This window comes from Vanellus vanellus, assembly GCF_965231255.1.
Source record: "Vanellus vanellus genome assembly, chromosome: 6".
NCBI classification, from domain to species: domain Eukaryota; kingdom Metazoa; phylum Chordata; class Aves; order Charadriiformes; family Charadriidae; genus Vanellus; species Vanellus vanellus.
Window position 1 is genome coordinate 18969712 of NC_138911.1, and position 25645 is coordinate 18995356.

At 37.4% G+C, this 25645-nt stretch overlaps 1 protein-coding gene across 1 annotated transcript; it reads right to left on the bottom strand.

Annotated features, from left to right (window-relative positions):
- LOC309673318 (mucin-5AC-like) lies at nt 1-23218 on the bottom strand (the record flags this gene model as incomplete). Its single annotated transcript, XM_082485061.1, has 30 exons — nt 1-223; nt 312-355; nt 1053-1179; nt 1561-1689; nt 1972-2128; nt 2913-3152; nt 4436-4615; nt 5141-5245; nt 5335-5473; nt 5906-6057; nt 6892-6992; nt 7381-7433; nt 9045-9300; nt 10053-10179; nt 10961-11055; nt 11528-11692; nt 11777-11914; nt 12742-12811; nt 13393-13503; nt 14539-14677; nt 15494-15611; nt 16069-16194; nt 17144-17360; nt 17555-17664; nt 18466-18556; nt 19172-19286; nt 19695-19956; nt 20372-20437; nt 21383-21451; nt 23158-23218. 30 exons carry the CDS (start codon nt 23216-23218, stop codon nt 18-20), a joined length of 3969 nt encoding a protein of 1322 aa, XP_082341187.1. The 3' UTR covers nt 1-17.
- Nucleotides 23219-25645: the final 2427 nt, after the last annotated feature.

Genomic DNA, 25645 nt, shown 5'->3' on the forward strand with positions numbered 1-25645 from the left:
AGTTATTTTCAAGAGTATTAATGCTTACCTGAAGCAGTAGTTGTGGGCTGACTTGTAGAAAATGTAAATGGGGTTGTTGTAAAGATGCCACATTTAAAGATATTTCTGTTAATTGTTCCATTGACATCGCATGTTGCACTGAAACACCATCCAGTTCCATCTGTGGTGTTGTAGATGAGTTCACCATATTTATAGCTGTTGCCTTCATAAATGCAGTGGCATGCTGTAATTCAGAAGTTTATTGTCAGGCACGTATGAAAAGATAATATCCAGTATTTCATTTTCTTAATTATTCTTCGTAGCCGTCTTACCTTTATCATCAAACTTGCACTGTAAACCTTCTGATGTGCATTCACTGAAATAAAAAACATTAAAAAACACATTTTTTTGATTACGAAGTAATTTTATTAGTCATCTTTCTGCCAGATACTAGCTTCAAAAGACAAGACACTTTATTTGTGTTTATTCCTTGAGTGTCCAGTTCATGTTGGCTTCTTTTTTATTATTGTTTTCCAAACTCTTTCTTTATATTAACCCCGAATTTATAAATTGAAGTGAAGCTAAATATTATGCAAACTTACAGGTAAAAGCCTTAAGGAAGACTTTCCTCCTTTCTTGTTATCACTTTCCTTGCACTTGCAATGGTTTTGTACTAAAAAGCAGGCTTCAAAGGGCAAGAGTTTAAATACTACAAGCAGTATAAGAATGTAATAAAATCGTTGGAAGTAGACTCCGATTAGATATCTATACTCCTGGAACAATATTTTTTCTGCCACAGGAATGGGAAATAGAGAAAGCCGGTCGTAAAGGACTTACTGTTCCTGTTATATCTTTATGCTGAGGATTTACAACATAATCAGGAACAAATTCAACAGAAAATAAAATCACGTAAGAACTTCTTACTACTAATGTAGTAAGAAAACTGGCAGTAGATAGTAAGGCATTATTCTTACACGGGCAGCAGAAACGAGCCCTATCATGTAACAGGAACATGCAATTTCCCACTGCCGTTTTGATCATTTCTCCTTGTACATAATTATGTTAAGTCTTACCATAAATTGCATTCATCTCGTCTGTATATTTTTCCATCTTCATTATCATAACAGTCACAGAGACTGACACACTTCATCTGATCCTCATGAAAATATGGCTTGTCTGGTGGGCAGTTAGGGTAGCAGCCTGAAGGGAGGAAAAAGGCATATAAAAGGTAGACAAGGTGAGAATGAGATACAGTCAGTAAAAGTTTTATTTGTGCAGAATGTTTTTGCAGGTCTTGTTTTTAATAGTCATCACTTTTACTACTTATTTTTTTCCAGTAATTCTAGAAAGTAATGCAGAGTACTAGCATCAGCAGAGCCCACCCGCAAGGACTTAGTCCTATAGATGTTTTTAACTCTAGATGTTTTTAATTTCCCTACTCTGCCTCCAGTCATGTGGATGTAATGATGTTAAAGAAAATTGAACGGTGCAAATGCACCTGATGGGGGAAATATTCTCCATTTAGACCATTAAAAATATAATAAAATGTGCCCACTTAAAGGTACTTGCAGCTCTTTTTACCTTCTAAACCTGGCAAGTTATGGAGGCATTTTCCACTTGGGTTCCTACAGGTCTTCATACAGGAGGCTCCACAAGGCTTATAGTGCCATTCACATTCCCCTTGTTGATTGTAGTAATCACAGAACAGTGCTAAGGAGAGACAGAAATTTGGACATGTTCAGGAAAAAAAAAAGGAGCTTTTTTGACTTATGTCTGTTCATCACATCCCTGCAATGCTGCTTGCACGATCTTGAAAACATTGAATGAATAGGTGAAAGTGTGTGACCATCAAAACTACTTAGAGTAAAAAGTCTACACAGTGAGATGATAATGCACATACATAAGATATTGGAGTGTGTGTTCAAGGACATCAGCAAGGCATTGTACATTTAACTACAATCTCACAAGAAGTGTTTATGACATAAAACTCACGACAGATTGATGGGGTTCTCCAGGCTATGCAGACACCAACTTCACTACATGCTTGAGCATAGGCAGCTACTGCTGTACAAAAGCAATCACAGTCTCCTCCTGTGTCACATGCACAAGCATCTGTCACACATGCTTGGTAATATTTTGTTGGTTCAACCTGTTATTAAAAAGAAATGTAATACTATACATCCTGCCTTCTAATTTTTTTCTTAGCTTTGCTAGGGTAATTTTCTTAGAATTGTAATATCTCAGAAGAAAGGCCTACACCAGTAATTTCTTTTTCTTTTGTTTATATACACTGTTAAAAACCAGAGATGATGCCAAATGATACATCCAAATCACATATTGACAGATTATTAGACACCCAGACTTGTGTCCTAGTGGAAAATTAGATTCCTGTTCCCAAGCGATATTAGGCAACTGCACTTGAAAATGAAGGCCTCTGCCAGTGGAGAGAACTAAGGTAATAGGAAGAGAACAGAGTTACCCTGCATTTTTTGGTATGTACTTAGTGTCAGATAAAGACTATGCTGATACTTCATTACTATGTTATTTTTTCATTGAATCACGGAATTTTCAGAGTTGGAAGGGACCTCTAGAGATCATCTAGTCCAACTCCTCTGCTAAAGCAGGGAACTTGTGTTCTGTACATGGTATTTGAGAATTTTCATTTAAGTCACACTTCAAGAAAATACATAGTAATTTTGAAATTAGTATTCTTTTGCGATCAGTCAATCTTTCCTATGAGCTACATGTCCTTTTTTTTCTTACAGGTAGGACTATAAATCTGTCCCATTGAGCGGGATTCAGCTTGATTCCTGACACAACTCAAAGTGAAGCATGCTAATGAATTGGGCATGCATGTTAAAATGTATGAGGATATCAGCTTTAATAATACATAGACCTAGTCTTCACACAGTAAACTTCTGCCCTGGTAATACCTGAGAGTGACAGGCAGCAAAGACGTTGCTGTTGATGATGCTACACTGCTTCTCTGACCAGGATTTTCGATAAGGGTTGGTAGAACATGGGTCCTTTACGCTATAAGCATCAGGACAGGTAGAGGATACTTTCCAGCTGTTGCCAAACTCTAGGACATTCTCTACCACAGACTGACTCCTTGTAGTAAAGTCATTGATGCCGTTGCCATCATAATTTCCACAGAGGCCACAGATCTGGCCCTGCAAAAAGAAGTAAATAGAATAATAATGGATATGAGAACACCTGAAACAACATCTGAGACTGAAAGAATACTTGAAATTCAGCTCTTAGAATAGTGCCCTTCCATTCAAACATTCCTGAACATCTTCATCCCTTGTTTCCTCAGGAACAGCACATGACCACTAAGGCTAGAAGGATACTGCTGTTGACTTTTCTTCTGTTAAATCTGAACAATAAAACCGTCTTTGTCACTGTAACCTCCTGTCTTTGAGGTATGTCTTTAACAAGAAACGAGGACTCACAGTTAGCCAACTAAGCTATTCATTTAAGCCTTGTTTTATACAATAGATGTACATATGAAAACCAGCCTTCCAAAGCTATCATAAATACCACCAGTACAGCCACACAGTCTACTCATTGAACGTTCACTGTTATGACTGCTCACAGGTATAAAAAGAAATGTAATTTTCCTTGCACATGCAGAAATATCCCTAATTCTAAATTTGTGGATCTGTAAAACTGATAGGCTACAATAGACCCTATGCTTTCTCTGTCAATCTAAGGTACATACTTTCCCCATTACTGCTATTTTGATAAAGTGCCAGTGGGTGAGGAAGCAAAAGAATGTATGATACCAAAATAAATCTGTATATTTAGTTCTAAATTACACTTAATTTATATACCTAATTGAAATGTCACTGCAGTACACAATAAGGTAGCAAATTCCTCATTTAGTACAGTTCTTAGTATTTATATATCATAAAATAGGAGAAGGAGTATGACAAGAGGAATACATTTTCCTTATCACCTGTATAGATATACGCTTGAAAAATACATGTTAGCATTTTACAAGAGGCTTTTACTCATAATATTTCACTTCCTTGTTCTTGAAGGATGATAATTTGATTTGCGTGTCAATGAGAACCAGAAATAAGGGATTACTTTCAAGATCAAGACTACTCAATTGATTTCTACATAGGTAGCTATGTAATTTTAATCAGATCTGATAACCTTTACCAAGGTTCAGTGTGTAATTTTAACAAAGTTAAGTCCAAAAAAGCAGCTGGCCAACTCAAGTTCTGTGAGGCCAAAGAGGCATTGAAAGCTTCCTTCAGAGCTCAGAGCAGCAGCAGGATGATGACATGGCTTCCTGGGGCACCAGAGGAATGAGAAACAACATGGGATGGAACATAGCAGGAATGCTAGAGACATCATCTGTTTGGGATCTTGGCAGGGTCTCAACAAAATTCACACCCAGTCTAAATCTGGACTATAAATTGCCATTTAACTGCTAGTTTCGCACCTTAAAATCAGGGCTGAGCTTGATGAAGATGCTGGTTTTCTTGTCCCACATGAGGATCAGTCCACTTGTAGTCTCAATTACCAAGTACATACCCATATAGCGGACTCTGTATGGCACCTCATCATTTTGTCCTCTCATTATGACACTGACATGCTCCTCACCAAGTATCAGTTCATAGCTCTGAAGCAGGAGGAAAACGTGATTAGAAAGGAACTCAATAGCTGCAGCTGTGCTCTTAAAGATCTTTTTCTGCTTTTAAGAGTACTACGAATAGTTTATATAACGAAAACAAATAATCTAAATGCAATAAATCAAAACTATATAGTTCAAATCTCAGTTCCTGAAACTGTGATAAAAAGGTATTTTAAAAGCACGTAGGTCAAAAAAGGGTGTTTTGGTAGTCATGGAGGAACTACATTGCACAGGACAAAATAATCTTCTGACTTGATAGGCTAAATTTCTGCTAAAGACAATTTCCCTGTAGTTCTGTGGTTTGCCCAAGAGTGGTATAAGATAGGGTGGGAAATTGAAAAGACAGAAACTGGGAAGCTCCACCAATTATTTCACCTGAATCTAATTTAAGCTTAATTTACAAGCTGATTTGCTTGTTAAAGTATTTTTCCAACTTCCTTGAAGCAATGGATCTCTCGTCATCTCCTAAGCCCTAAACAGATATAGAAAAAACTTGATGCAAAACCTTCTTACCTCTAAGAAAACTTTGATAGATTTTGAGCAAGTTGTCCCAGTGTTGCCACAGGGAATATTTTCAGTGATAACCCTGAAGGTCCCATTGGCTGTGCCACAGTGGTCCTGGATAGAGAATAACATTTAGAAATAGATTTCATTTTTGTAGACATGATCCAGGTTATGTCTCATTTACTATTGCTGATTACCAGTACCTGGACTAGTGTATATTCACAGTTTCCATTGAAGCTGAACCTTTTGTCATCAAAGGTATTATAATGACCATCTCCATAAACAGCACAGGTGCCCAGACATTGATCTTTGGTGCAATCCCACTTCCTATTCTTGCATACACTAGGAACGAGAATAAAACATCTCAGTAGTAAAACGACTCACTCTTTCATGTAGACAATATCCCAACAACTCAGTATTTGTTTGGCAAATCATTCTTGGTAAATGCTATACAGATTCTGGAGCGAAAATAGTCTTTTCAATTTTTCATGTAAAGAATTAAACCAAAATTCTCTTCTGCTACTCTGAATGCATTAACTGCAAAACAGGATAATACTTAATGAACACTGTGGTGCCGTAGATTTCCTCTCATTCTGTGCTTTGGCCATCTGCCTACATCAGAAGGAAACCTGCTTATACTGTTTAATCCAAAACTAAAATATCCATCAATTGATGAAATGTGCAATCCAAATCTTTCCTCACTGCTGTACTGTTTAAGATCTTTGGAAAGGCAAATGATAGAACCAGGAATGCTACTTCCAAGGAAATATTTACCAGGTGTTACAGTCAACGTTGATCTTTTCCCCAGGCTGATAAGTGGCTTCATTGTGAATACATGGACATTCCTCTTCAGGAATACACCCACCATTCCCATCTAACACAAGCCCAGCTGGGCACATGCAACCAGATATACATTGTGTGCTATACTGGAAAAGTCAAGAGGAAGATATAATTTCAGAATGAAATAATCACAATAGAAAAAGGAAGATTAAATTATCATAAAATATCTTTATATGGTCTTGGTGCTGCCCAGCTTACATGGGAGAGGACTACAAAGTACTTAGAGGACAATTGAACAAAAAGGAAGTTATTAGCCATTGATTTAATAGAATATATCTGTTAAATGTTTTATATATGTCAATCCCGATTGCTCTGTTGGAGACTGTGAAATTTGAAATACATTAATCTTAAGTCTTTCTCTGTGTTAGTTGAAGAAGCCTTGCACTTTGTAATGGGTGATTTGTGGTTGAATGGAGCTTTAAAGAGAAAAGAATTATTTTTTTTTTTCAGTTTTGTTTAGTTACACTAAAATCTGTTTATCTCATATTGTACTTATTCACGAAATGGCATGTGGCTACCATGCACCTGGGTGGAGTAATATAATTGGATGTGCAAGAAATTCACAATTGCATCATGGTATGAGAAAAAATTATTTCTCCTAGCCAATTTGTAGCCAGTAATTTTCTCCTAAAGAAGTAAAATGTGTGGCAGAGCCCTAGATATTTTTACTGCTAATTAATGTTACTTGCAGAAGCTGAAAAAAGGTAGACACTAATCATGAATTAAACTGGATGTTAGTGTATTATATTTTGGTCTAAAGGTCCCATTGTTAATGCTTCACAACATGGTTTTAGGCTTTTGCTACAAGAAAAAAGTACTATGTTGTAGATTTGGAGTAGATCAGATAGATCAATTACTTTAGCACCAAGAGCACAGACAAAACCTGGAAGCACCATCTCATCTAGCCATGACATACTTACACACTGCATATCCAGAGTTTGGCAACTTTTTTGACATTCTGCTCCAGTTGTTCCTGCAGTGATGTTTTTACAATCAAAGTAGACCATAGGAGATTGACAGACTAGAGGAAGGAAAGAAGCGAGAGCAGTAAGAAATGGCACATGGTTTATCCCACAGCTGTAGCCATTAAAAGCATCTACAAATTCCTTGGAAATTGCGTATTTCAGTTAGTAGGGATTGCTGTCCCTATTCAACCTGCTAAATAGATTCACTTCATAGCACCGAATTCCCAGAAAAAAAAACTCCACTGTATTTCAGAAAGAAATCTTTATGAAAAAGGTCTTATAATTAATCTAGTTTCACGCCTGCCTTTTATGATAACTGTTGCACTATAACTAAATGAGAAATGTTTCTATGATTTAAAAATCCATTAAGAAAAATCAATTCTGTCAACTATTTCTGTCCAAAACCTGGCACAGAGAAAAAGATAAGCAAAAGTTTTTTTTTACCTGGAGTTGGATTGGGTGCTCCAATGCAATTCAGTCTTCCCTGGATGCAAGTGCTGTATGAGAGAGAAAAACGTATTTTTTTCCTTCTCAGACCATGTATTGCAACAGAGAGCTACTTCTCTCTTGTCAAGTTTCAGAATTTTTGAAGGAATTCCAGAATGCTGTTTTGCAGTCTCAGGAAAGAATTTCCCTCAATACCACTACCAATGTGGCTTTCATATGATATCCATTATTGCTTAACGGGAAAAATCATAGGTTGAAATGAGTATATATCTCTCCTTGTTACTTACTTAAGATCTTTCCTTGCTGGCGTTGTCATAATTTTATGCTTGGAAAATCATGGAAGTAAATAGAAAATGCACTTAAATACAATTGCTAAAGCAATCTGGAAATATCATAGAATCGTAGAATCATGTAGGTTGGCAAAGGCCCTTAAGATTACCAAGTCCAACTGTAAACTGAACACTGCCAAGTCCACCACTAAACCATCTCCCTAAGCACCACATGTACACAGCTTTTAAATACCTCCAGGGATGGTGACTACATCACTTCCCTGGGCACCCTGTTCCAATGTTTGACAACACTTTCAGTAAAGAAATTTTTCATAATACCCAATCCAAACCTCCCCTGGTGCAACTTGAGGCGGCTTCCTCTTGTCCTATTGCTTGTTCCTTGGCAGAAGAGACCGACACCGTAGAGCCTTCCTATGCTCGAGCAGATCAACACTCCTGCCTAACTTGGTGTTGTCTGCAAACTTACTGAGGGTGCACTTGATGCCCTTGTCCAGATCATTGATAAAGATATTAAACAGAACTGGCCCTGATATTGAGCCCTGGGGAACACCACTTGTGACCGGCCACCACCTGGATTTACCTCCATTCACTACAACTATTGGGGCCTGGCCATCCAGCTGGTTTTTTACCCAGTGATGAGTATGCCCATCCAGGCCATGAGCAGCCAGTTTCTCCAGGAGAATGCTGTGGGAAATGGTGTCAAAAGCCTTAATAAAGTCCAGGTAGACAACATCCACAGCCTTTCCCTCATTCACTATGCAGGTCACTTTGTCATACAGAAGGAGATCAGGTTAGTCGAGCAAGACCTGCCCTTCCTAAATCCATGCTGACGGGGCCTGATCACCTTGTTGTCCTGTACGTGCTACATCAGGGCACTCAAGATGATCTCCTTCATAACCTTCCCCAGCACCATGGTCAGGCTGGCAAGCCTGTATCTCCTTGGATCCTCCTTCCAGCCCTTCTTGTATATGGGTGTCACATTTGCTAGCCAACAGTCAACTGGGACTTCTTTGGTTAGCCAGGACTGCTGATAAATGATGGGAAGTGTCTCGATGAGCACTTCTGCCAGCTCCCTCAGTACCCCTGGGTGGCTCCCATCTGACCCCATAGACTTGTGTGTGTCTAAGAGGTGTAGCAGGTCACTAACCATTTCCTCTTGTATTATAGGGGTTTCATTCTGCTCCCCATCCCTGTCTTCCAGCTCACGGGAACATATACCATTCTTAAAAGTTGAAAATAAAGTTGAAAAAAATGAAGAGCGTTGTTTTGAAACTCAGGCAAAGCAGGGTGAGACCAGTTTAAATGCAGCATATGTCAATGAGAAAATATATATCTACTATTGCTTGAGTGTTTTGCAAAAGATCCACTTACCATACAAGCCCATTTTCATTGACAACTTCTCCAAATGGTATGGGAGATCCTCTGTAGTAGCAGGGGCATTCATTGGCAGGCACACATTTGCCACTCTCATCCATGTAGGTTCCATTTACACAGGTGCAGCCATCAACTGGGACAAACTTAATGTTGCATGTGACATCAGGCTCACTCAGAGACCGACAAGTGGGTTGACAGGAAGAGATGGTATAGCTGTAGCTTAGGGATTTGGGACACGAGGTGGTGTATTTTGCTTAAGAGAGGAAAACAGAATAGGTTTGTTAATTCCAGATGGTAATTTCTGGTGGGAAAAAAGAAACCATATGCAGTAGAAATAACATGTGAACAATATTGTACACCTCTGTCTATGTTGCATCTTTCATGTAAATCTATTTCTGAATACTTCCAGAGTTAGACCTGAAAAGCTACTATACGTGTGAAATGAGTGATATTTGCAAAGAAGAAAATATTTTTTTAAATGACATTTCAGAAAGAAACCTCCTTTTGATGCTGCCATTCATTGCCAAGACTTCTAAACATTTTGAAGTAGAAGACAAGATGTTTCCCTGAATGTCTCCTGGTACGCTGAAAACAGACCTACTGGATCAGTGGAACCCAGCATGCAGCTTCAGAGACCTTTCATTTGCAAGTGTTCTGGTTAGTATTACTACTACTGTTATTCTGATTTGTCACATTTTCTCTACAATAACTTGTGATACATAAAGCTGTAGTGAAATTCAAAGTTGCACAGAAATAGGTGGAGGCACTTCCATAATAGCAGTCTCTTTCATAAGCAAGCTGTGTCTCCCATCTATTCGTATTTGCTCTTGCTAGCGATAGACTGATTCTATGGGAACAGCAGAGAAGTACTTCCAGAACTGCACTTAACAAAATCCCTTCCTCAACACTTACTATATTTGTCTAGAAATCAGTATAAAATAACTGCTGATCAGCAGTTTTTATTGATATATGTTCTTAGGAAAGGGCATAGTTAAGAGTACTTACAGCAGACATCAGTCCTCCATCCATGCAGCTGGATTCCTTTTGCAGCACAAGCTCTCACATAGGAAGACAGGGCTGCACACAGACAGTCCTCACTATTTTCACAGTTACATGTGTCAAACATGCAGTTCTAAGAATGCAAAGAAAAAGAAAGTCTCAGTACTGGTAATATTGTCAATTTTAAACAAAAGAATGTTATCTTTCTGATCTTATGCACTAATCCTTCTTCAGATATGCTCACTCATAGACAAGACTAACATAGCTTTATCAGTTTCCAGTCTTTGTCTAAGTTTCCTGGCAGGGGAGAATGAAGGTAATGGAAATTTGGTCGATGTCTGCAGTTATTGGGAAATAGTGGTTTTAAAGTCTCTTATACATTCAATAGCTTCAAGTTCCTCCGAACAATAGCACAGAAAGCTCTCTATTCACAGTACGCAGTGTAGACACATCATTTCGCCAGTGTCCGTTCCTGGATGATTCCTAGTGAGAAGAAAGATAGGCAACACACTGATAGCAGAATGATGATAATTAGCTAATGGGCTTTCCGTGCCAAGTAGTTATTGATGAGATATGAGGCTGATGGGACAACAATTCATTGATATTCAAACAAACATTTGACATGCCTTTACATACACTTTCTACTCTATGCACATATCCATCCAGGAGTAAAGAGCTGCCTTCTCATTTGGAAGCAAGTCAGGATCTTGAAGCCAAGAGTGACAATGGAAATAAGGTAATGTTACAACACAAACAGAAATGCATGTTGAAAGAAGGAAGTGCTGCAGTACCGAAATGAAAATACAGGCATTGTGTAAGACAAGAGAAGACATGTCTAGAACAGTCCTTTTCTGGCAGCTAGTTGTAGTACTATTTCTATTGTTTCTAAAGGGAAAAACAGTCTAACAAAGTACCGTGTGGTAAACAGAGGGGTTCACTGCATAGTGACAATCAGCAAAAGGTCCTTTGCTGTCAGTAAGTAGTCCACACCAGTGCTGAGCGTATTTTTCTGTGAAGAGAACAAACAATACAAATGCACATTATCCTGTATTTCATTAGTCACAAAACCACACTGCCCTGGTCTATGAAGCCAGTTCTGAAATTACATCAAATCTCTCCTTCTCCTGTCTTTCGTTCACTCAGCTTGTGGGCTAAGGTTCCTAAAACCAAAGACGACTTGCTGAAGGGGATGAATAAAAGATTTCCAAAGATAACTCCTGCCATCCACTCCTCTGACACCAAGTTGTCAGCTTAGGCATCCTCTCTGTTTTCAGTGATGTTACAGTTTCCTTCAGTTATGTTTCTATGACTGTGCCTTTACTTTGTTACTTATCCCTAGTGCTTTCATTTTGAATATTTGTTTCTGATTTCAGATGTATGTTTTTATCAAGTATATAAGTGTTTATTCTTATACCTTTACTTTCCAACACATGTGTTTTCCTTAGGGATGAGCAAAAAAAAGTATTCTAAGAAGCACGCACCATTATCAATGCTGAGTGCACAAGGGTTCTCAAAACTGTGCTGGATAGTAGGGCATGAAGCCTGAGTTCTCCACGTATTAGCAAATGCTGTTGCTGTTCCTTCAATTATTCCACTTAAGGACTTGAAGTCATCAGTCTGGATATTATTGAAATTTCCACAGAGACCTGTTGAAAAGCAGTGAAAAGTTTAGACTGCTCATACTAAACAAAAGACATTAAGCAAAATGTTCTTATATTCTGTTCACTTACCGCAGGTCTGGTCTTTGAAAATAGGATCCAGTCGCACAAACACTTGCATGATGGGTGTGATCTGGACTTCAAGGTGGACACCAAACTTTGTTTGCATGATGACAAAGAATGATGAAGGTCTGAACACGGTGGCATTAGCTACAGATGAAAAGCAGAATGATCATTTTCTGAATGAGGTTGAATGCTGGAAACAGTGCATCATTATACTATTCTTCTTGACTTTCTATTGCAATTGTTGCAAATTCTGAGGTGAAATAAAGCCAATCTTTTTAAAAATGGATCAGAAATATAAATTAAAATTTACAGTTTGGAATTTGCTTTTAGCTACCAAGTTGCTAACTTTATTTGAAGTGTCAACATTAAGCAGTCAGAGATTACTCCTTCCAAGAGAACAAGAAGAAAAAACTGTATGGCACTGAGTGTTAAAAAGAGTATTTCTAGTTTTGTTTCTAAGCTTGTACAGCATACATTGGAGCCCTCACTCCACTGGAGAGGGACACGAAGCAGGTCTGAAGGTCAGAGATATTGGATAGAATCATTAGTTATTGAGACAGAGAGCAGAAATCAAATTTCTGTCTGAGGAAGTGTGACAACAGGGGTGGTAAGTTACAAAAAAAGAAAAAAGAGGTAAAAGAGATAAAAAGATATCTTCTGTGTTCAACTTTGGACAGCGAGAAGGAAGGAAACCTTACAGTGATCAAATCAGGAGAGTGCAAATGCTGTTTGTTTCTGTTTGAACTCTTGCCTATGCTTGTACTGTCTCCCATGTCTTTATGACACCCAACTTCCCACTTCTACTTCAAAAGCACTTGTGTGACTCCAGAAATATCCCAAAGAGAACCAAGCTGTGAACATGCAGGTTCTGAACAAATCACAGTCACTATCTTCCATAGTTTAAGAAAATAAACACGTGTGGAGTTGAAGTTCTGAGCTTATTGCTCATGGACTGTTAAAGAAATAAATACCTGCTGAGAAGGGTAGCTGGGTGTAGATTGAGTTCACAAACACACCACCATCAGTTTTGACCTCAATGAGCTGATAAGGAAGAGAAACAAGAGGCAACTGTGTGAAGGAAAACTACAGTCCAAGGAACAATAATAGTGATGACTCCAGTGATATTAATTTAAAAGGTATTAAATAAAAAGGGGAAGGTGGTTTTTTTGTGATTTCACCACCTCCTTCGTTACACTTTGTACACTTTACTAATTTTCCCCACCATGAAAGAATTATTTTAAAAGAGAGTATCTCAACTCATTAGGAAATTACATCATCTTGGTTTCTTTGAACACATCTTTGTGATGCATTATATCCCTTACTGTTGTATTTGTAGTTTCTAACCTAAAAGCTCATGTTTTTTCCATCTAATTAGCAGATAAAATAGCTTTTTTCTGCTTTGTGAGTACAATGTTTTTCTCAATGAACTTTCACAAAGCCAAATTTAGGGCTGATCTGATTTTCATAACACAATCAATTTCTTTTCACTTGATTAAAAGTAACATGTACTTTCACATACGCTGACCATTTGAGAGAGAAATGCAGTTCCCTGACTGAAGGCCTAGTTTCTTTGCTCCCCATATTTTTAATAGTTATTTCCCATGCTTATTTTACATTCTTACAGTTTGTCCTTTATTCATGTTGAGAGTCACTGTCTTTAAACATGTCTCTGTGTCTGTTAGGCCACATTTGCGCAGTTCTACCAGGATGGTGAAGATTTCATCATTACAGTGCTGAAAAAAAAATGCCAACAGTTATTTCATGAGAGGCTAATTACAGAAGCTTTCCCTGTAAAATTTTCTCTCAACTCTGAAAAACATATTTCTGTTTCTTGAGAAGATACAGACTGTCCCAAATCCCAGACGTTCTTTGGCCTGATTCATTTTTGGCTTTTCCATGATTAGGAATGATGAGAGAATTAGAATCTGGTTTTGCATTTTATTGATGATAACCATATTTGGAGTTTTTATTCACGTCCACTTCTGTTTGATTAGATTCTACTGTATCTCTCATCTTTCTGCAGCTGGTATCAATGCTAGACAAAAATTTCAAATTTTTCGGAAAACAGTATCATAGAGCTTTTTTTTTGTTTTACTGAATTATACAGATGGGGAAAAAGCAAAGCAAAGAACAAACAGAAGAAGCCCCTAAAAGATCAAAACATTTCACTTGCACATGGCTGTAATTAAATATTTTTATTATAATGAACTTTTAATTTTTCTATTCCTTTTGACTCAATTTTAAATCTGTTTTAAAATGTTCAAAACCTAAATTTAATGTATCAGTTGACTTAAACGGATTTTCTATATCTGAAGTTCCCAGAAATGAAATAAAAATATTAGTCCTATAAATTAAAATATATTTTTTTAGAACTGTTAGTGTAATTTTTCAGACTTGTACCATGTGGTCCAATACTTTATAATACAATAACATGGCAAAAATGGTGTAACTCAGTAAGAAAGCTGGATTAATCACACTGAAGAATGTAGACTAAGCAAGTTCTTAAAAAAATCAATGCTCTTCAGTAATCACTACATCACAGAACTGGAAATTCCCCAGTAAACACCATATACTATTGCATGACATCCTAATAGTTAACTGATGATTGTCATTTGAACAGCAGTATATGTTCTAGTAAACATCTGGCTAAGTCAGAGGCAATTAACATCTGTATACCAAAAGAGGTAAATTTCAGAAGTGTTGATTGAGATCACCTTTTCTTCTATAGATGTATAAGGCTTTATGACCTATTAATATCTGATTCCCACCTTAGAAAGGACATAAGTGCAGTCTCCATGGTGATTGTAATGCTTTTTATCATATGTGGAAATATGTGAACCTCCTTCTACCGAACATACTCCTGGGCATGATATGTCTTGGCAGCTCCACTGGCCTCCATTACAGGTACTGGAAAAAAGAGAATAAAATTAGCTGAAATCAGTGACAGTGGTCCAGAGTAAAAGGAATTACAGTGACATTAGGTTCAGCTGTTTTGCTACTGTTTTTTGCTTCAAGCTGTAGTTTAACACATGGTAAATCTCGGTTTAAGACTTTCCAAAACATTGTAAACATATGTAAAAAGAATGACTCTGGTATGCAGTCACTTTGCTTATTTAATTGTTTTCCTTCTTTGAAGAGGTGAACCCTCCAGCAATAAGTATTTGATGAGTAGTTACTTTTTTTTGCAGCTAACAGAAAGCCACAATGACAAATTAAAATCTCTTCTATTTTTTTTTATACAAAGGTATCAGCAACTAACAGAAATGTAACTCCACATCTACTCCTGGAGCAGATCTGTTTTCTAAGGTGATGTGGTAGTGTACAAGTACAGGATTAATAATTGTGAAATCGAGGTTGTATTGTGTCATCCCTTGCTTTCTCCAGAGAAAATAAATATTTGCAAATACATAAATGACTGCAACTTCATTCGCCTTAGAGAAGTCCAAATGTTTGAACAAAATAAACAAAGAGGAAGCATTTTAATTGACTGGTGAGAAATCTAAACATTGTAAAACCCTGCTTTGATCACCTTGAGTTAGAGTGCCAAGCTAGTTAAGGCTGTTGCTAAATAAAACAAAGAATGTTCCTTAGGGATATTTTGGAACTGTAGTGGTCAGTTAAACACACATACCAATTACCAATGATGCAATTGCCTATAACAAACCATTAAGCTCATTAAATATATGAGAGGAAATCATAAGTTAGAAAAGTAACAAAGGTTACCAGGAATGGCACTGCTCTGAAAAAGAAGTTCCCGTAGCGTAGGTGTTGCCATTGTAAACACAGGAGCACCGCTCTTGGGGAATGCAGCCAGAGTTGTTGATGTCATCAAATACAGTCCCTAGATTAAAAAAAAGACAAAACCATGATCCATTAAAGAGGCATTTCCTATACACCATTTTTGCTTGTTACAAATCCTAAATAGAGACATATCTGCAACTGTCGCGAATAGACACACCTATGCTGAGGACAGTAGGACTATGCCAATTTGCACAGTGAAGGATTCAATCTTTGTATTCTTAAATTCCACCTGCTTTGAAAGAGGGGCTTATTGTAGCACAGGTGGCTTGTTGAGAGACTGGTCTTAACCTGTTTGCTGTTCTGCTTTCCTGCTTTCTGAATATTGCACATGCATTGGCAACTAATTCAGATTTCTTTTCTCACCTGAGACATGACAAATGCTCGTCACTTGCAGCTGTGAAAAACGCAAATACAGGAGGCTTATACCCCATGGAACCTGCCCGAATCCTACAGGTAAGCTGCTATTGTTCTTTGAGCTCAGAGACGTAAGGACTTGCCTGGGGGGCAGAAACAACCGTCCATACAGTGCTCTTCACAGAACTGAGATCGTTCAGGATTGGTGCATGTGTCAGCGCAGGGGGAGCTGCACTCCTGGTACTGCATGTTGTAAGGACACTTCTTGGCTGAAATTTTAAAGGAGGAGAAATTTTTTTCAGTCAAAAGTATTTCTAGTTCACTGTAGATTAAAATATTTATATTCATTTTTCAGCTAGATGTAAAGCCACACTAAACTGCAGATCCACTGCCAGCTCTCAAAATTTGCCAATTTAGTTACCTAGATCCATATTTTACAGTTGAGATGTTCTTCCCGTGACTCTCTGGTGATGAACTGGCTCAATGACTGGGTTTCTGGGGACAGCAAGGTAATGACCCCACAAAGTCAGCAAGGCCTGTGTTTCTACTGAAGGCACCCTTCTCATGAACTCCAGTATTGTTAGTGAAATGTGAGACTTAAATTCTAAAGCTTTAGTATATTTGCATTTTTCAGATACGATTGGAAGGTCAAATAGTACCTCACGGGGTTTTGTTTTGGAGCAAATGCTGGTGACAGTATTCACACCCACACCCCATAACCTAGTATGTGTTTAATTTGGTGCAAATATCTACGAAGTTTACAGTGGTGAAATCTCCTCACTACCAAGCAAGAGGAGACAAAGAAGTGCTTAATAAGCCAAACACCTGTGAACACCCAATCAATTAATAATTGAGAATAAAACGAGCTGTAGCCCCCATGAGAAAAGGAAACAGTAATACAAGCATGCAAGTGTGCCTCGTTCTTTCTCCCTCTTTCTCCTTTATTTGCTTCCTTTACTGCCCCAGTTAATTAAATAACAATTTGACTCTCAATTAGAGTATCCATCTAGCCAAGTATTTGATAGTGTTTAATCCAGTTTGCTTTAAAACCCTTCGCTCTTTTGCTGAAGTCTTCATGCTGGAACTTGTACTTCAGAACCCTCTGGAGAAGAGAATCTTGAATGGCCTGTAATTTCTCATGTGTCCTCAACATCATTTGAGAGCTTGTTGTTTGTTAGTTACTGAGCATAAAGTAAGGCTATCTTCAGTGATACTTACGGCACAGTTTTGAGGTTCTCCAGTTCAGAGGATGCCCACCAGCATGAGCACACTGCCGGGAGTATTCAGCAAAGGTGTCACAGATACATGAGGCGTTTTTGGACTCTTCAGAGCGGCACAAGTCATCTTGGCAAGCCATAATGTACTCTGTGACATCAACTAGGTCATTACACTCTGCAAACGCAGAGCTGGTCAATGTTTTCTGGCATATGTCATCCTTGGGAGAAAAAAAAATTAAACAACTTCCAGCAAAAAGCAAGTAGCAATTTGTTGGTATTGTTACTTTGTATAATTATTCTTTGATAGAATCTTATGTCCCTCTTTAAGTTGCTGTTGCCCAGGGGCTTTTCCTATTTACCCCTCTGAAGGTGTAGAAGGGTACAGATAAAAGAATAGTCAAAAGGTGCTTACAAAATTATCAGTGCAATTATCTGTCAGGGTAGAAGTGTAGTCTTCACAGTGTTCTGTTGGGCCATCCATTTTCTGCATATTCCCAAACTGCAAGGCTGTCATCTTAATATCTGTACAAAAGAATTTTAATAATGAAGGTTGGGCATTTTTGTTCAGTGCATCAGCCTGATATTTTTTTTCTCCTTTTATGAATTCTGCTCAAGACTGGCTAAATCAGCTAGTTCCCTTAAGTTTTTAAATTTGATGATTGTCCCTTCCATGGGAAGCACTGTCTCACTGTCTCAAATAACTTTGCACAGCACCCTGGAAAAAGTAAACATTAGAAAACAATTCTTAGCCTATTACATCTAGATGCAAACTAAGATTTTTACCAGAAAAATAAGAAACTTTTTTCGGATTATATTGAGCCCACGCAGGGAAAAGAGAAAAGAATCTAAACGGGGATTTGGACAATGGAGAGTGCTGTGAGACAAGGTTTAAGAAAGAAGAATGATGAAGATAAGATCTTATAAAGACTATGCAATTCAGCAGGCAAATGTGGATATACCGATTTTCAAGACAAAACTGAAACAATAAATGTACTGTTTAGACAATAGGATTACCTTTTATTTTATTCAATATATTTCTATATCTATGTTATTAATAAAAATCTGGCTCATTTTTATGGGGTTAGCTGATTAGGTAAATAAAACCATGGCATACAAGAAATATGCAATCAGTTGTTAGCACCAGTACTGTATTTACACTTAAAGTATTAAATCACATTATCTGATCTCTGTAATGCAGATTTTTACAGCAGAGATTGAATCATTTCTTCTGGGTAATCATTTAACAGTATAGGAAAGAGGGACGCTGATGATGTTAGCACACTAAGGACTCCAGAAACAAATTCTTTTATTTAAAAAACTTACTGTTTGAATAGAACTCGTTGTAAACTGGAAAGCCATTGAAGTCCCCACAAAGTCCACAGGTCTGATTGGCATATTTCTCATTCAATTCCAGCTAAAATGATGGACAGTAAGTTGATGGAAGTTAGCATAAACATTCTAAAATCTATTCAAGAACACTGAAAGGATCTGCACCTGCTGCCTGTAAGTATTTTTCATCAGATCTGTGTAATTTTATTTAGCAATCTAACTCAAACCTGGGTCATAGAAGGAAGAGTTGGCTCGGAGTTGATTTACAACACAGAATCCAAGCTATTGATGCAGACTTAAGTTTTCACTGCAATATCTATATTGCTCTCTGCCTCTTTACCCATTCTTCAGAAAGAAAATCAAATCCACAGCAAAAATGAACTCCTAAGAGTGTTAAATTCTGATAGAAAATGATATTTGAAGGAGTAAGTAGACCCTATATAACAATACCAATATGTTAACAACATAATGAAAGTGTTTTTTCACCCTATTTTAAGCAGACGTCTGCTATCCACTAGTAGTAAATCCATGTAATTTTCTTTAGGACTACCTGGATGCAAACCCATCTCTATTAAGAAAGAATTGCTCAACAATACGAGATGGGAAGGCAATAGTAACCCTCTAAACAGATAGGGCCTGGCCTAATCAAAGATTAGCTCTGGTCTCTGAAGGTGTATACAAGTCCAGGAGCAGTTCTTACCAGAATACTGTCATCTTCATTCCACATTAACACAATACCCATTTTGCTGGCAACTTTCACGTAAATGCTACTCTTGTCTATCGTAATTCCAGATTGGCTGTATGGCAGTTGAACTCTGGGAAAAGGCAAAAAGAATGTTGGGTATTTTCTGATCCAGATATTTGATAAGCAGAAAAAAATGGCTTGTGGTATCCAGCATCTGTAGGCATTCTAAAATAATACAGTCATGTGGAAAGAGGACTGATTAAAAAATAAGATGGTCCAACATCATCAAATATGGATCTGAATTTGGATCCAGCCTCTCAGGATTTTTCATCCAAATTTTATTTTTGTGGTAATCTTTAAGGGAAGAATTTATTTACTGTGAAAGGAATTAATAGCAACTTACTAATTATGTTGGTAAAATTGTCAGGTTTATTGAAGAACACATAATTTTTCCCCCCAAATACACAAAAGTACTTGGCAAGTTTGAAAAAAAAAAAAAGGTCTGTGGTTACCAAACAAATATTATGAATAAACTTACCTGTTGCTGTTGATCATGACAACATCCTTTGTTAGTTCAGCAGCTATGCCTTCAAGTTTCATGGTGATCCGGTTGATTGTGGGAGCATTTTCCACCACTATGCGCCTAATCTGGATGTTGAAATCCTCATAGGGGGCGTTGCAATGGGATGCAAAAACATAATTACAGAGTCCAGGGAAGGAGAATATGTCTCCGTCAAAGGTCTTGAAGTGGAAGTTGCCCCACGTGCTGCACACGCGGCCATTGTGAGGAGGATTGGAAGCTGTGAATTAAAACTAGCTGTAAAAAGATGACTTAAAATTCCCAGCCTTAACATGGCAAAAATCAACTTGTCCAAGGCTTCATTTTGTCATTGAATAGTTTTCACCTGCCTACCTTCATTTGTTATTTTCTGTCCATCTATCCATTATAAAACTGTGTATTCATTTGTCACTCATATCTGTTACTCATCCTATATAACCCTATAAATGGTTATAGTTATGGTTAGCTAGAGTTTTATTAGTTGTCCACTTTTCAGCTAAGATAACAGTTCAATGTTATATTTCTTAACCACTCTCTTTCTCGTCTTAATAATCCATGACTTCCTTTACCAATGTCTTTCCCTATTTTTGATAAATTCCTCTGTCTACCTCCCCTAAAATAGAAAACATTGAATACATTTAATTTCCTTTACTTACGTGTTATTACTAGATTTGTCAGCATTGGCTGGATGATGTTGATCTTAGCTGAAACTGTAGCAGAAGCTAGAAAAAAGTAAGAAAGGAAATAAAAACTAGTATAACAACACCAAATTTTGCACCCAAAATTCACCTAGAAAGGACTAGAAAGTAAATATGCCAAGTCAATGAAACAATGTTAAACCTGTTTTGTTTTACACAGGCCACAGATCAGGCTAAAAGTGCATACCAAAATTCAAAATCAGGGTAGTTAAATCATAAGAAATTGCTTTCAACTGTGATGAGCTGCATTTTCTACCTTTTAATTTTGACCCTTTAATGAAACTCTGTATTGTGTTAGGAGAGGGAAAAATTCACAGCTCTACATATTGGAGTGCTTCAGGCACGCTGAACAATACAAAGGGTTAAACTGTACTTATTTAGCCTCTTACTGGTACAAAAGCATAGTTGCCTTCTCATTACACCTCCTCTGTCCAAGGAGAGAATAAAAACTTTAATAATCCCCTTTGTTCTCTGTTTAATATTTTTCTGTTAAGGGGCTGAAAACTCTTAGAAATGACCACAAGTGCGTTGGTACAGGATGATCACGAATCATTACATGGTAAAAATCAATGAGGTTGGATTGCCATCTTGATTGCCTAACATCAGCCACTGACTTTACAGCTTTACAAAGTGGTCTCATTTCCTTGTTTATGAAGAACCAAACATCCTGCAAGTATATTCCACTTTGATTTTATATATGCCTATTCATGCACATACACATACAGCCTCTACAAACACACATCTTTTTTCTTAGTTACCTATTATTATACAAATATAACCATACTGTGTGTGTTTGGTTATTGGTATCTAATAAAGATATTACTATTCTTATATATAGAGAGGCTTGTTATTACATATTTATCTTTATTTGACATTACTGGCAATATGCTAAAGATGTTTTTTAGGCATTTTTATTATTTAGTAGAGCTGTAGCAAATAAATACAAATACACTGTACAAACGAACGTACTGTTTTGTTCCTGCTGAACAACCTTGGTGTATATAATTCCTGTTTCCTGTTGGATTTCAATTTGGGCTCCTGTGAAGAAATTGTAAAAAACATGTTAAGTACAATGTCCTGTATCTGAACTTCTAAAGCAAAGCATTTATATAGAATCAAAGGACCCAGATACATCTCTGTAAGACAAAGGGGAGAGTGCTTTATCACATCAGAAAGAATGAAACAGGGCCCTCAAAAATGTAAAAAGTAATTATAGAAAGAGACTTTCTATTACAAATACACAGAGTTTGAAATCCAAATAACATTTCATGTATATCTGCTTTCATTGGTCCCCTTAAAACTCACTACAAGGGGTTCTAATGACTGGATCACAGCCCTTATTTCACTGCTGCACAAAGTATCACTAATATGTGAAATAATTACAGGAAGAATTCACAACATGTAAGGCAGTCATTTATTAAAATTGCTGTGTAGTAGCTAGGTAATAACAAGAAAAGGCAAAGAACTGGTTAAAAGAAACAAGAGACTTGGGGCTTGATCCAATAATGCCAGTTTCTTTAGTGCCTAAGCATAGGGCCTTTTCTTCTGGAGCAAATCTAAAGCCTCAATCAGGAACTTAGATTTGTTTTATAGCTGGATGCAAGAAGGTACCTCCGAGTACAAGGGCCCACAGCCTGAGCAGCAACCCAAGAAAAGTAACAGAAAGAACCAGGTTTCTTGTTCTACCTCTCTTCTCACTCTGAGATGGTTCAAACTCACATCTTCTCTGCAGAAAACCTTCTGCATCGTACTGTAAGTATATTTGACCAACGGTTCTTGCTACCTCATCTGAAGCTGAGACATGGTGCAGAAATCAGTGGTACAGCGACAAAGGAGGAAAAAATAGGCCATCATCATGTGATCACACGGTTGGGGCACTCAGCTCATCAAAACTGTCCTATTCTTCTGCCTTACTTCAAGGATTATTTTTGTACCTCTAGTTAAATAGCTACAGGATCAACTATATAAACTGTCTTCCAGATGGGTTCTTCCTCTCTCTATCATGACTCCAAAATTTTTTAATTCCTTTCCATGCGTGACCCAGCAATACTAGAGGAAGTATTGGTAAAGACTTTTGAGAGATGACAAATATTGACCTGAACACTTTCATGCCTAGAAAAAGACTGATCCTGAGCCCACAGGTTGGTGTTCTAAGCTCTTGTCTTTTATAAGTAAATATGGCAGGCATTTCCTGTTATAGAAAAATGGCTACAAATATATTTTGTGAAGGTCTGAATCCTGTTGGCCTGTGGTAACCATGCTCAGCACATGCTGACTAACATCTACCAATAACCTGCCAAGTCTAAATCCTGAAAGGATTTAAGTAGTGAAATTACTACTGTCTGACTCCTGATCAGGATGACATGTATGAGCATTCTAGGTGTCTGGAGAATTTCTCAGTCAAAGAGGAACTGCCTATGTAATTTAGTCCTAAGTTGAGACCCTTTTTTCCTTATACATTAGGTGGGAAGAGTTCACTGACTTAGAACTGGATCCATAACACCCATCTCACTGAAGAGGGAGCCACAGTGATGGAAGAGGGGGAAATGCTGAAGTCAGGGATGTGCCACAAACCCCAGCCCCCTTCGATGCTTACATTCCTTGCTGAGCATGTCCCTCACTTAAGAACCTCAGCCCAGATACCTCCGTGAGAGCTGGACAGCTACCTGTGCCTTAAAAATAACCAGATCAGGAGCACCATTTTATTTTATTGTTTTTCTAATTTACCTTCTGGCTGTGCCCACCATGTAAACCCATTGAGTACTTGATCCCAGAGCTGAAGGATGACTGCCTGAAGGGATTCATGCCCCCACTCCCAAAGAGGTCCCCAAGAGACTCCTGGCTTTGGAGGAGAAGGTTCTGGGCAGCCTCACCATATCTTGAAGTTGCTGCAGTGTCTGCAGCTTTTAATTCTTTTATCATTTAACTTTATGCGTGACCACTAAGGGTGTACAAAGAAGTAACTTAGGGCAGAGTTTAACCATTTTCCATTTCCTGTTAGTCTTGCAGTATCACAGATAAAATCATTAGGTAAATGCATTCTCATCATTATAATTGATACTGATCAGGTAAGAAAAACTGATACTAATCAGGTGAGACAAAGGCCTCTCTAAGTCTTAATAATAGGCCAGAATTTGCTCTCACCCAACACATCTATAGGAATCTCAGCAGGCATAGAATCATAGAAGGTTTGTTTATTCTAGCATGAGAACCTTTGTAACAGAGCAAAATAGTATATACGTGTATTTTGGTTTGTTAATTTTTCTCAAGGAAACAGCAGGGGCTTTGTTTACTTTGCAAATACATCATTCCCAAGGAAACTCTAGCTGCATAGGTTTATTTAGCAATTGCACAATGTCTTATAATGTTGACCATTATAAAAATAAGTGTCTCTCAGTTGTAAGAATAGTCAAGATCATTTACTATTTGATAATTTGGGAACTGACCTAATTATTAATAATATTTCTGGAGGCACATTGCTAAGTCTATATCCAACTGCCAATCCACATATGCAATTATCATTACAAAAGTAGTATTTGACCCAAAATATAAACTTAGACACAGAATGTTTGTGGAGATGGCATGGCATTGGGCCAATGTTCTTTAGTCGCTCAGGACATCTGAAAATATTTTCCACAGAGTTTGATTTGAATAAAGAGAAGTTCACTGGACACTGTCTAACTACTACTCATTTTTCAAAGCGATGCACAGTACAAATAACTTTCTTGTTCAATGAATGGCTGAAGATGCTTTTGATTGACATTGTGCAACTCTAAACGTAAGCCTATACTCTAAGTGAGTGTTGTCTTTTGTGCTTAAATCAACTACTATTTTAGTGTTTATTTCACAAACTATAAAGTAGCCTAAAATTATATTTGCACTTTTCAATGTTTTGAAAGTGATATGCAAGATAAATTTACATAGACAATCTGAAGATTTAAAAATCAGCAGACAGGGCAGTAATTACTGTGCATGAATGGGACTGACTTAGCAAGCTTGTATGCATACAAGTAATTTCAATTTAAGTGGTTCCATTGACTTAATAGGGTTACTCATATTAATAAAAGCTGCCAAGACCAGTCCTGATGGATATAATATTAACAGGAGAAAAAAAAAACATACAAAATGATGGACTGCATGCGTCAGATAAATCTCACAGTCCTGCTCGCACTCGGTATCAGTAATTTATATAAATATTTTTCAGAGGGTATTATTAATGCACAATTTGTTACTGAAAATCGTTGCCACATGAATATTCCCTTCTAGTCTCTTTTGCAAAAGGAGTTGAGGAATCTGGTATTAGTTCCTGGTAGATGACAAAATACTAAAAAAGATTGACCAGCTGATCTGGTAACTGGAAAATGTAGTGTTTTAAATTTCATAAAAAACATAATGTTCATAATCAATCCTAATACAAAATGCAACAGGAATAAAATTCTTTTGTAAGGCATAAGCAATACTGAAAACCTGACATTTTAAGACACAAATAATGGTTCTTTTTGATTTGATCTTCAAGGCTACCTTCCAAATGTAGTTATAAGCAGTAGTTTGAGGCAATATTAAATTAAATCAGTTCAGTTAATACACAGATACTAAATATTTAATGAAAATGGAAAAAAAAAACCACCAAGAAATCTTGTTTAAATGCAACCATCTGTTAAGTGAAACAATAAAATGGGTATAGTTGTTTAAAATATATTACTAGATCTAAATAGAGTATTACTTCTTTCCCAATAAAAAAAGAGAACGTCTTACCTATCTGATGGATATAGCAAACTGCTAACAGGAAAGCCCATTCTGGTACCGATATCCCCCTGCCAAACCCCATCTTGAGTGGAGTCTGGCACAAGGATGTCGGTTCTAAAGTTGGTCAGGAGTAGTAGTTCACCTGTGCTCTGTCAGTCTTATATAGTAGGTAACTTTGGCTTCAGTCCCAGATTGGTTCAGAGAGCCTAGAAAGGTGCGGTTTGGGGGATTTTAGCAAATGAACAGGTAAACAGAGGATGCTCTTCCTTCCTCAGCAAGTGGCCAATGCTATTTGCATTTTGGGAGGAGTATATACATATACATACGTATGTTTTGTTAAGGTTCAGTCTAATAAAGAAATATAACATGATTGTGAATAAAATACAACTCCTCCTCCGCAAATAACAGGTCCTGGAACAAATCTAATTTGGTGTTGCTTTACAGTTACGCGGATGGCACGCAAGTAACTATTCTAAGGTTTTCAGT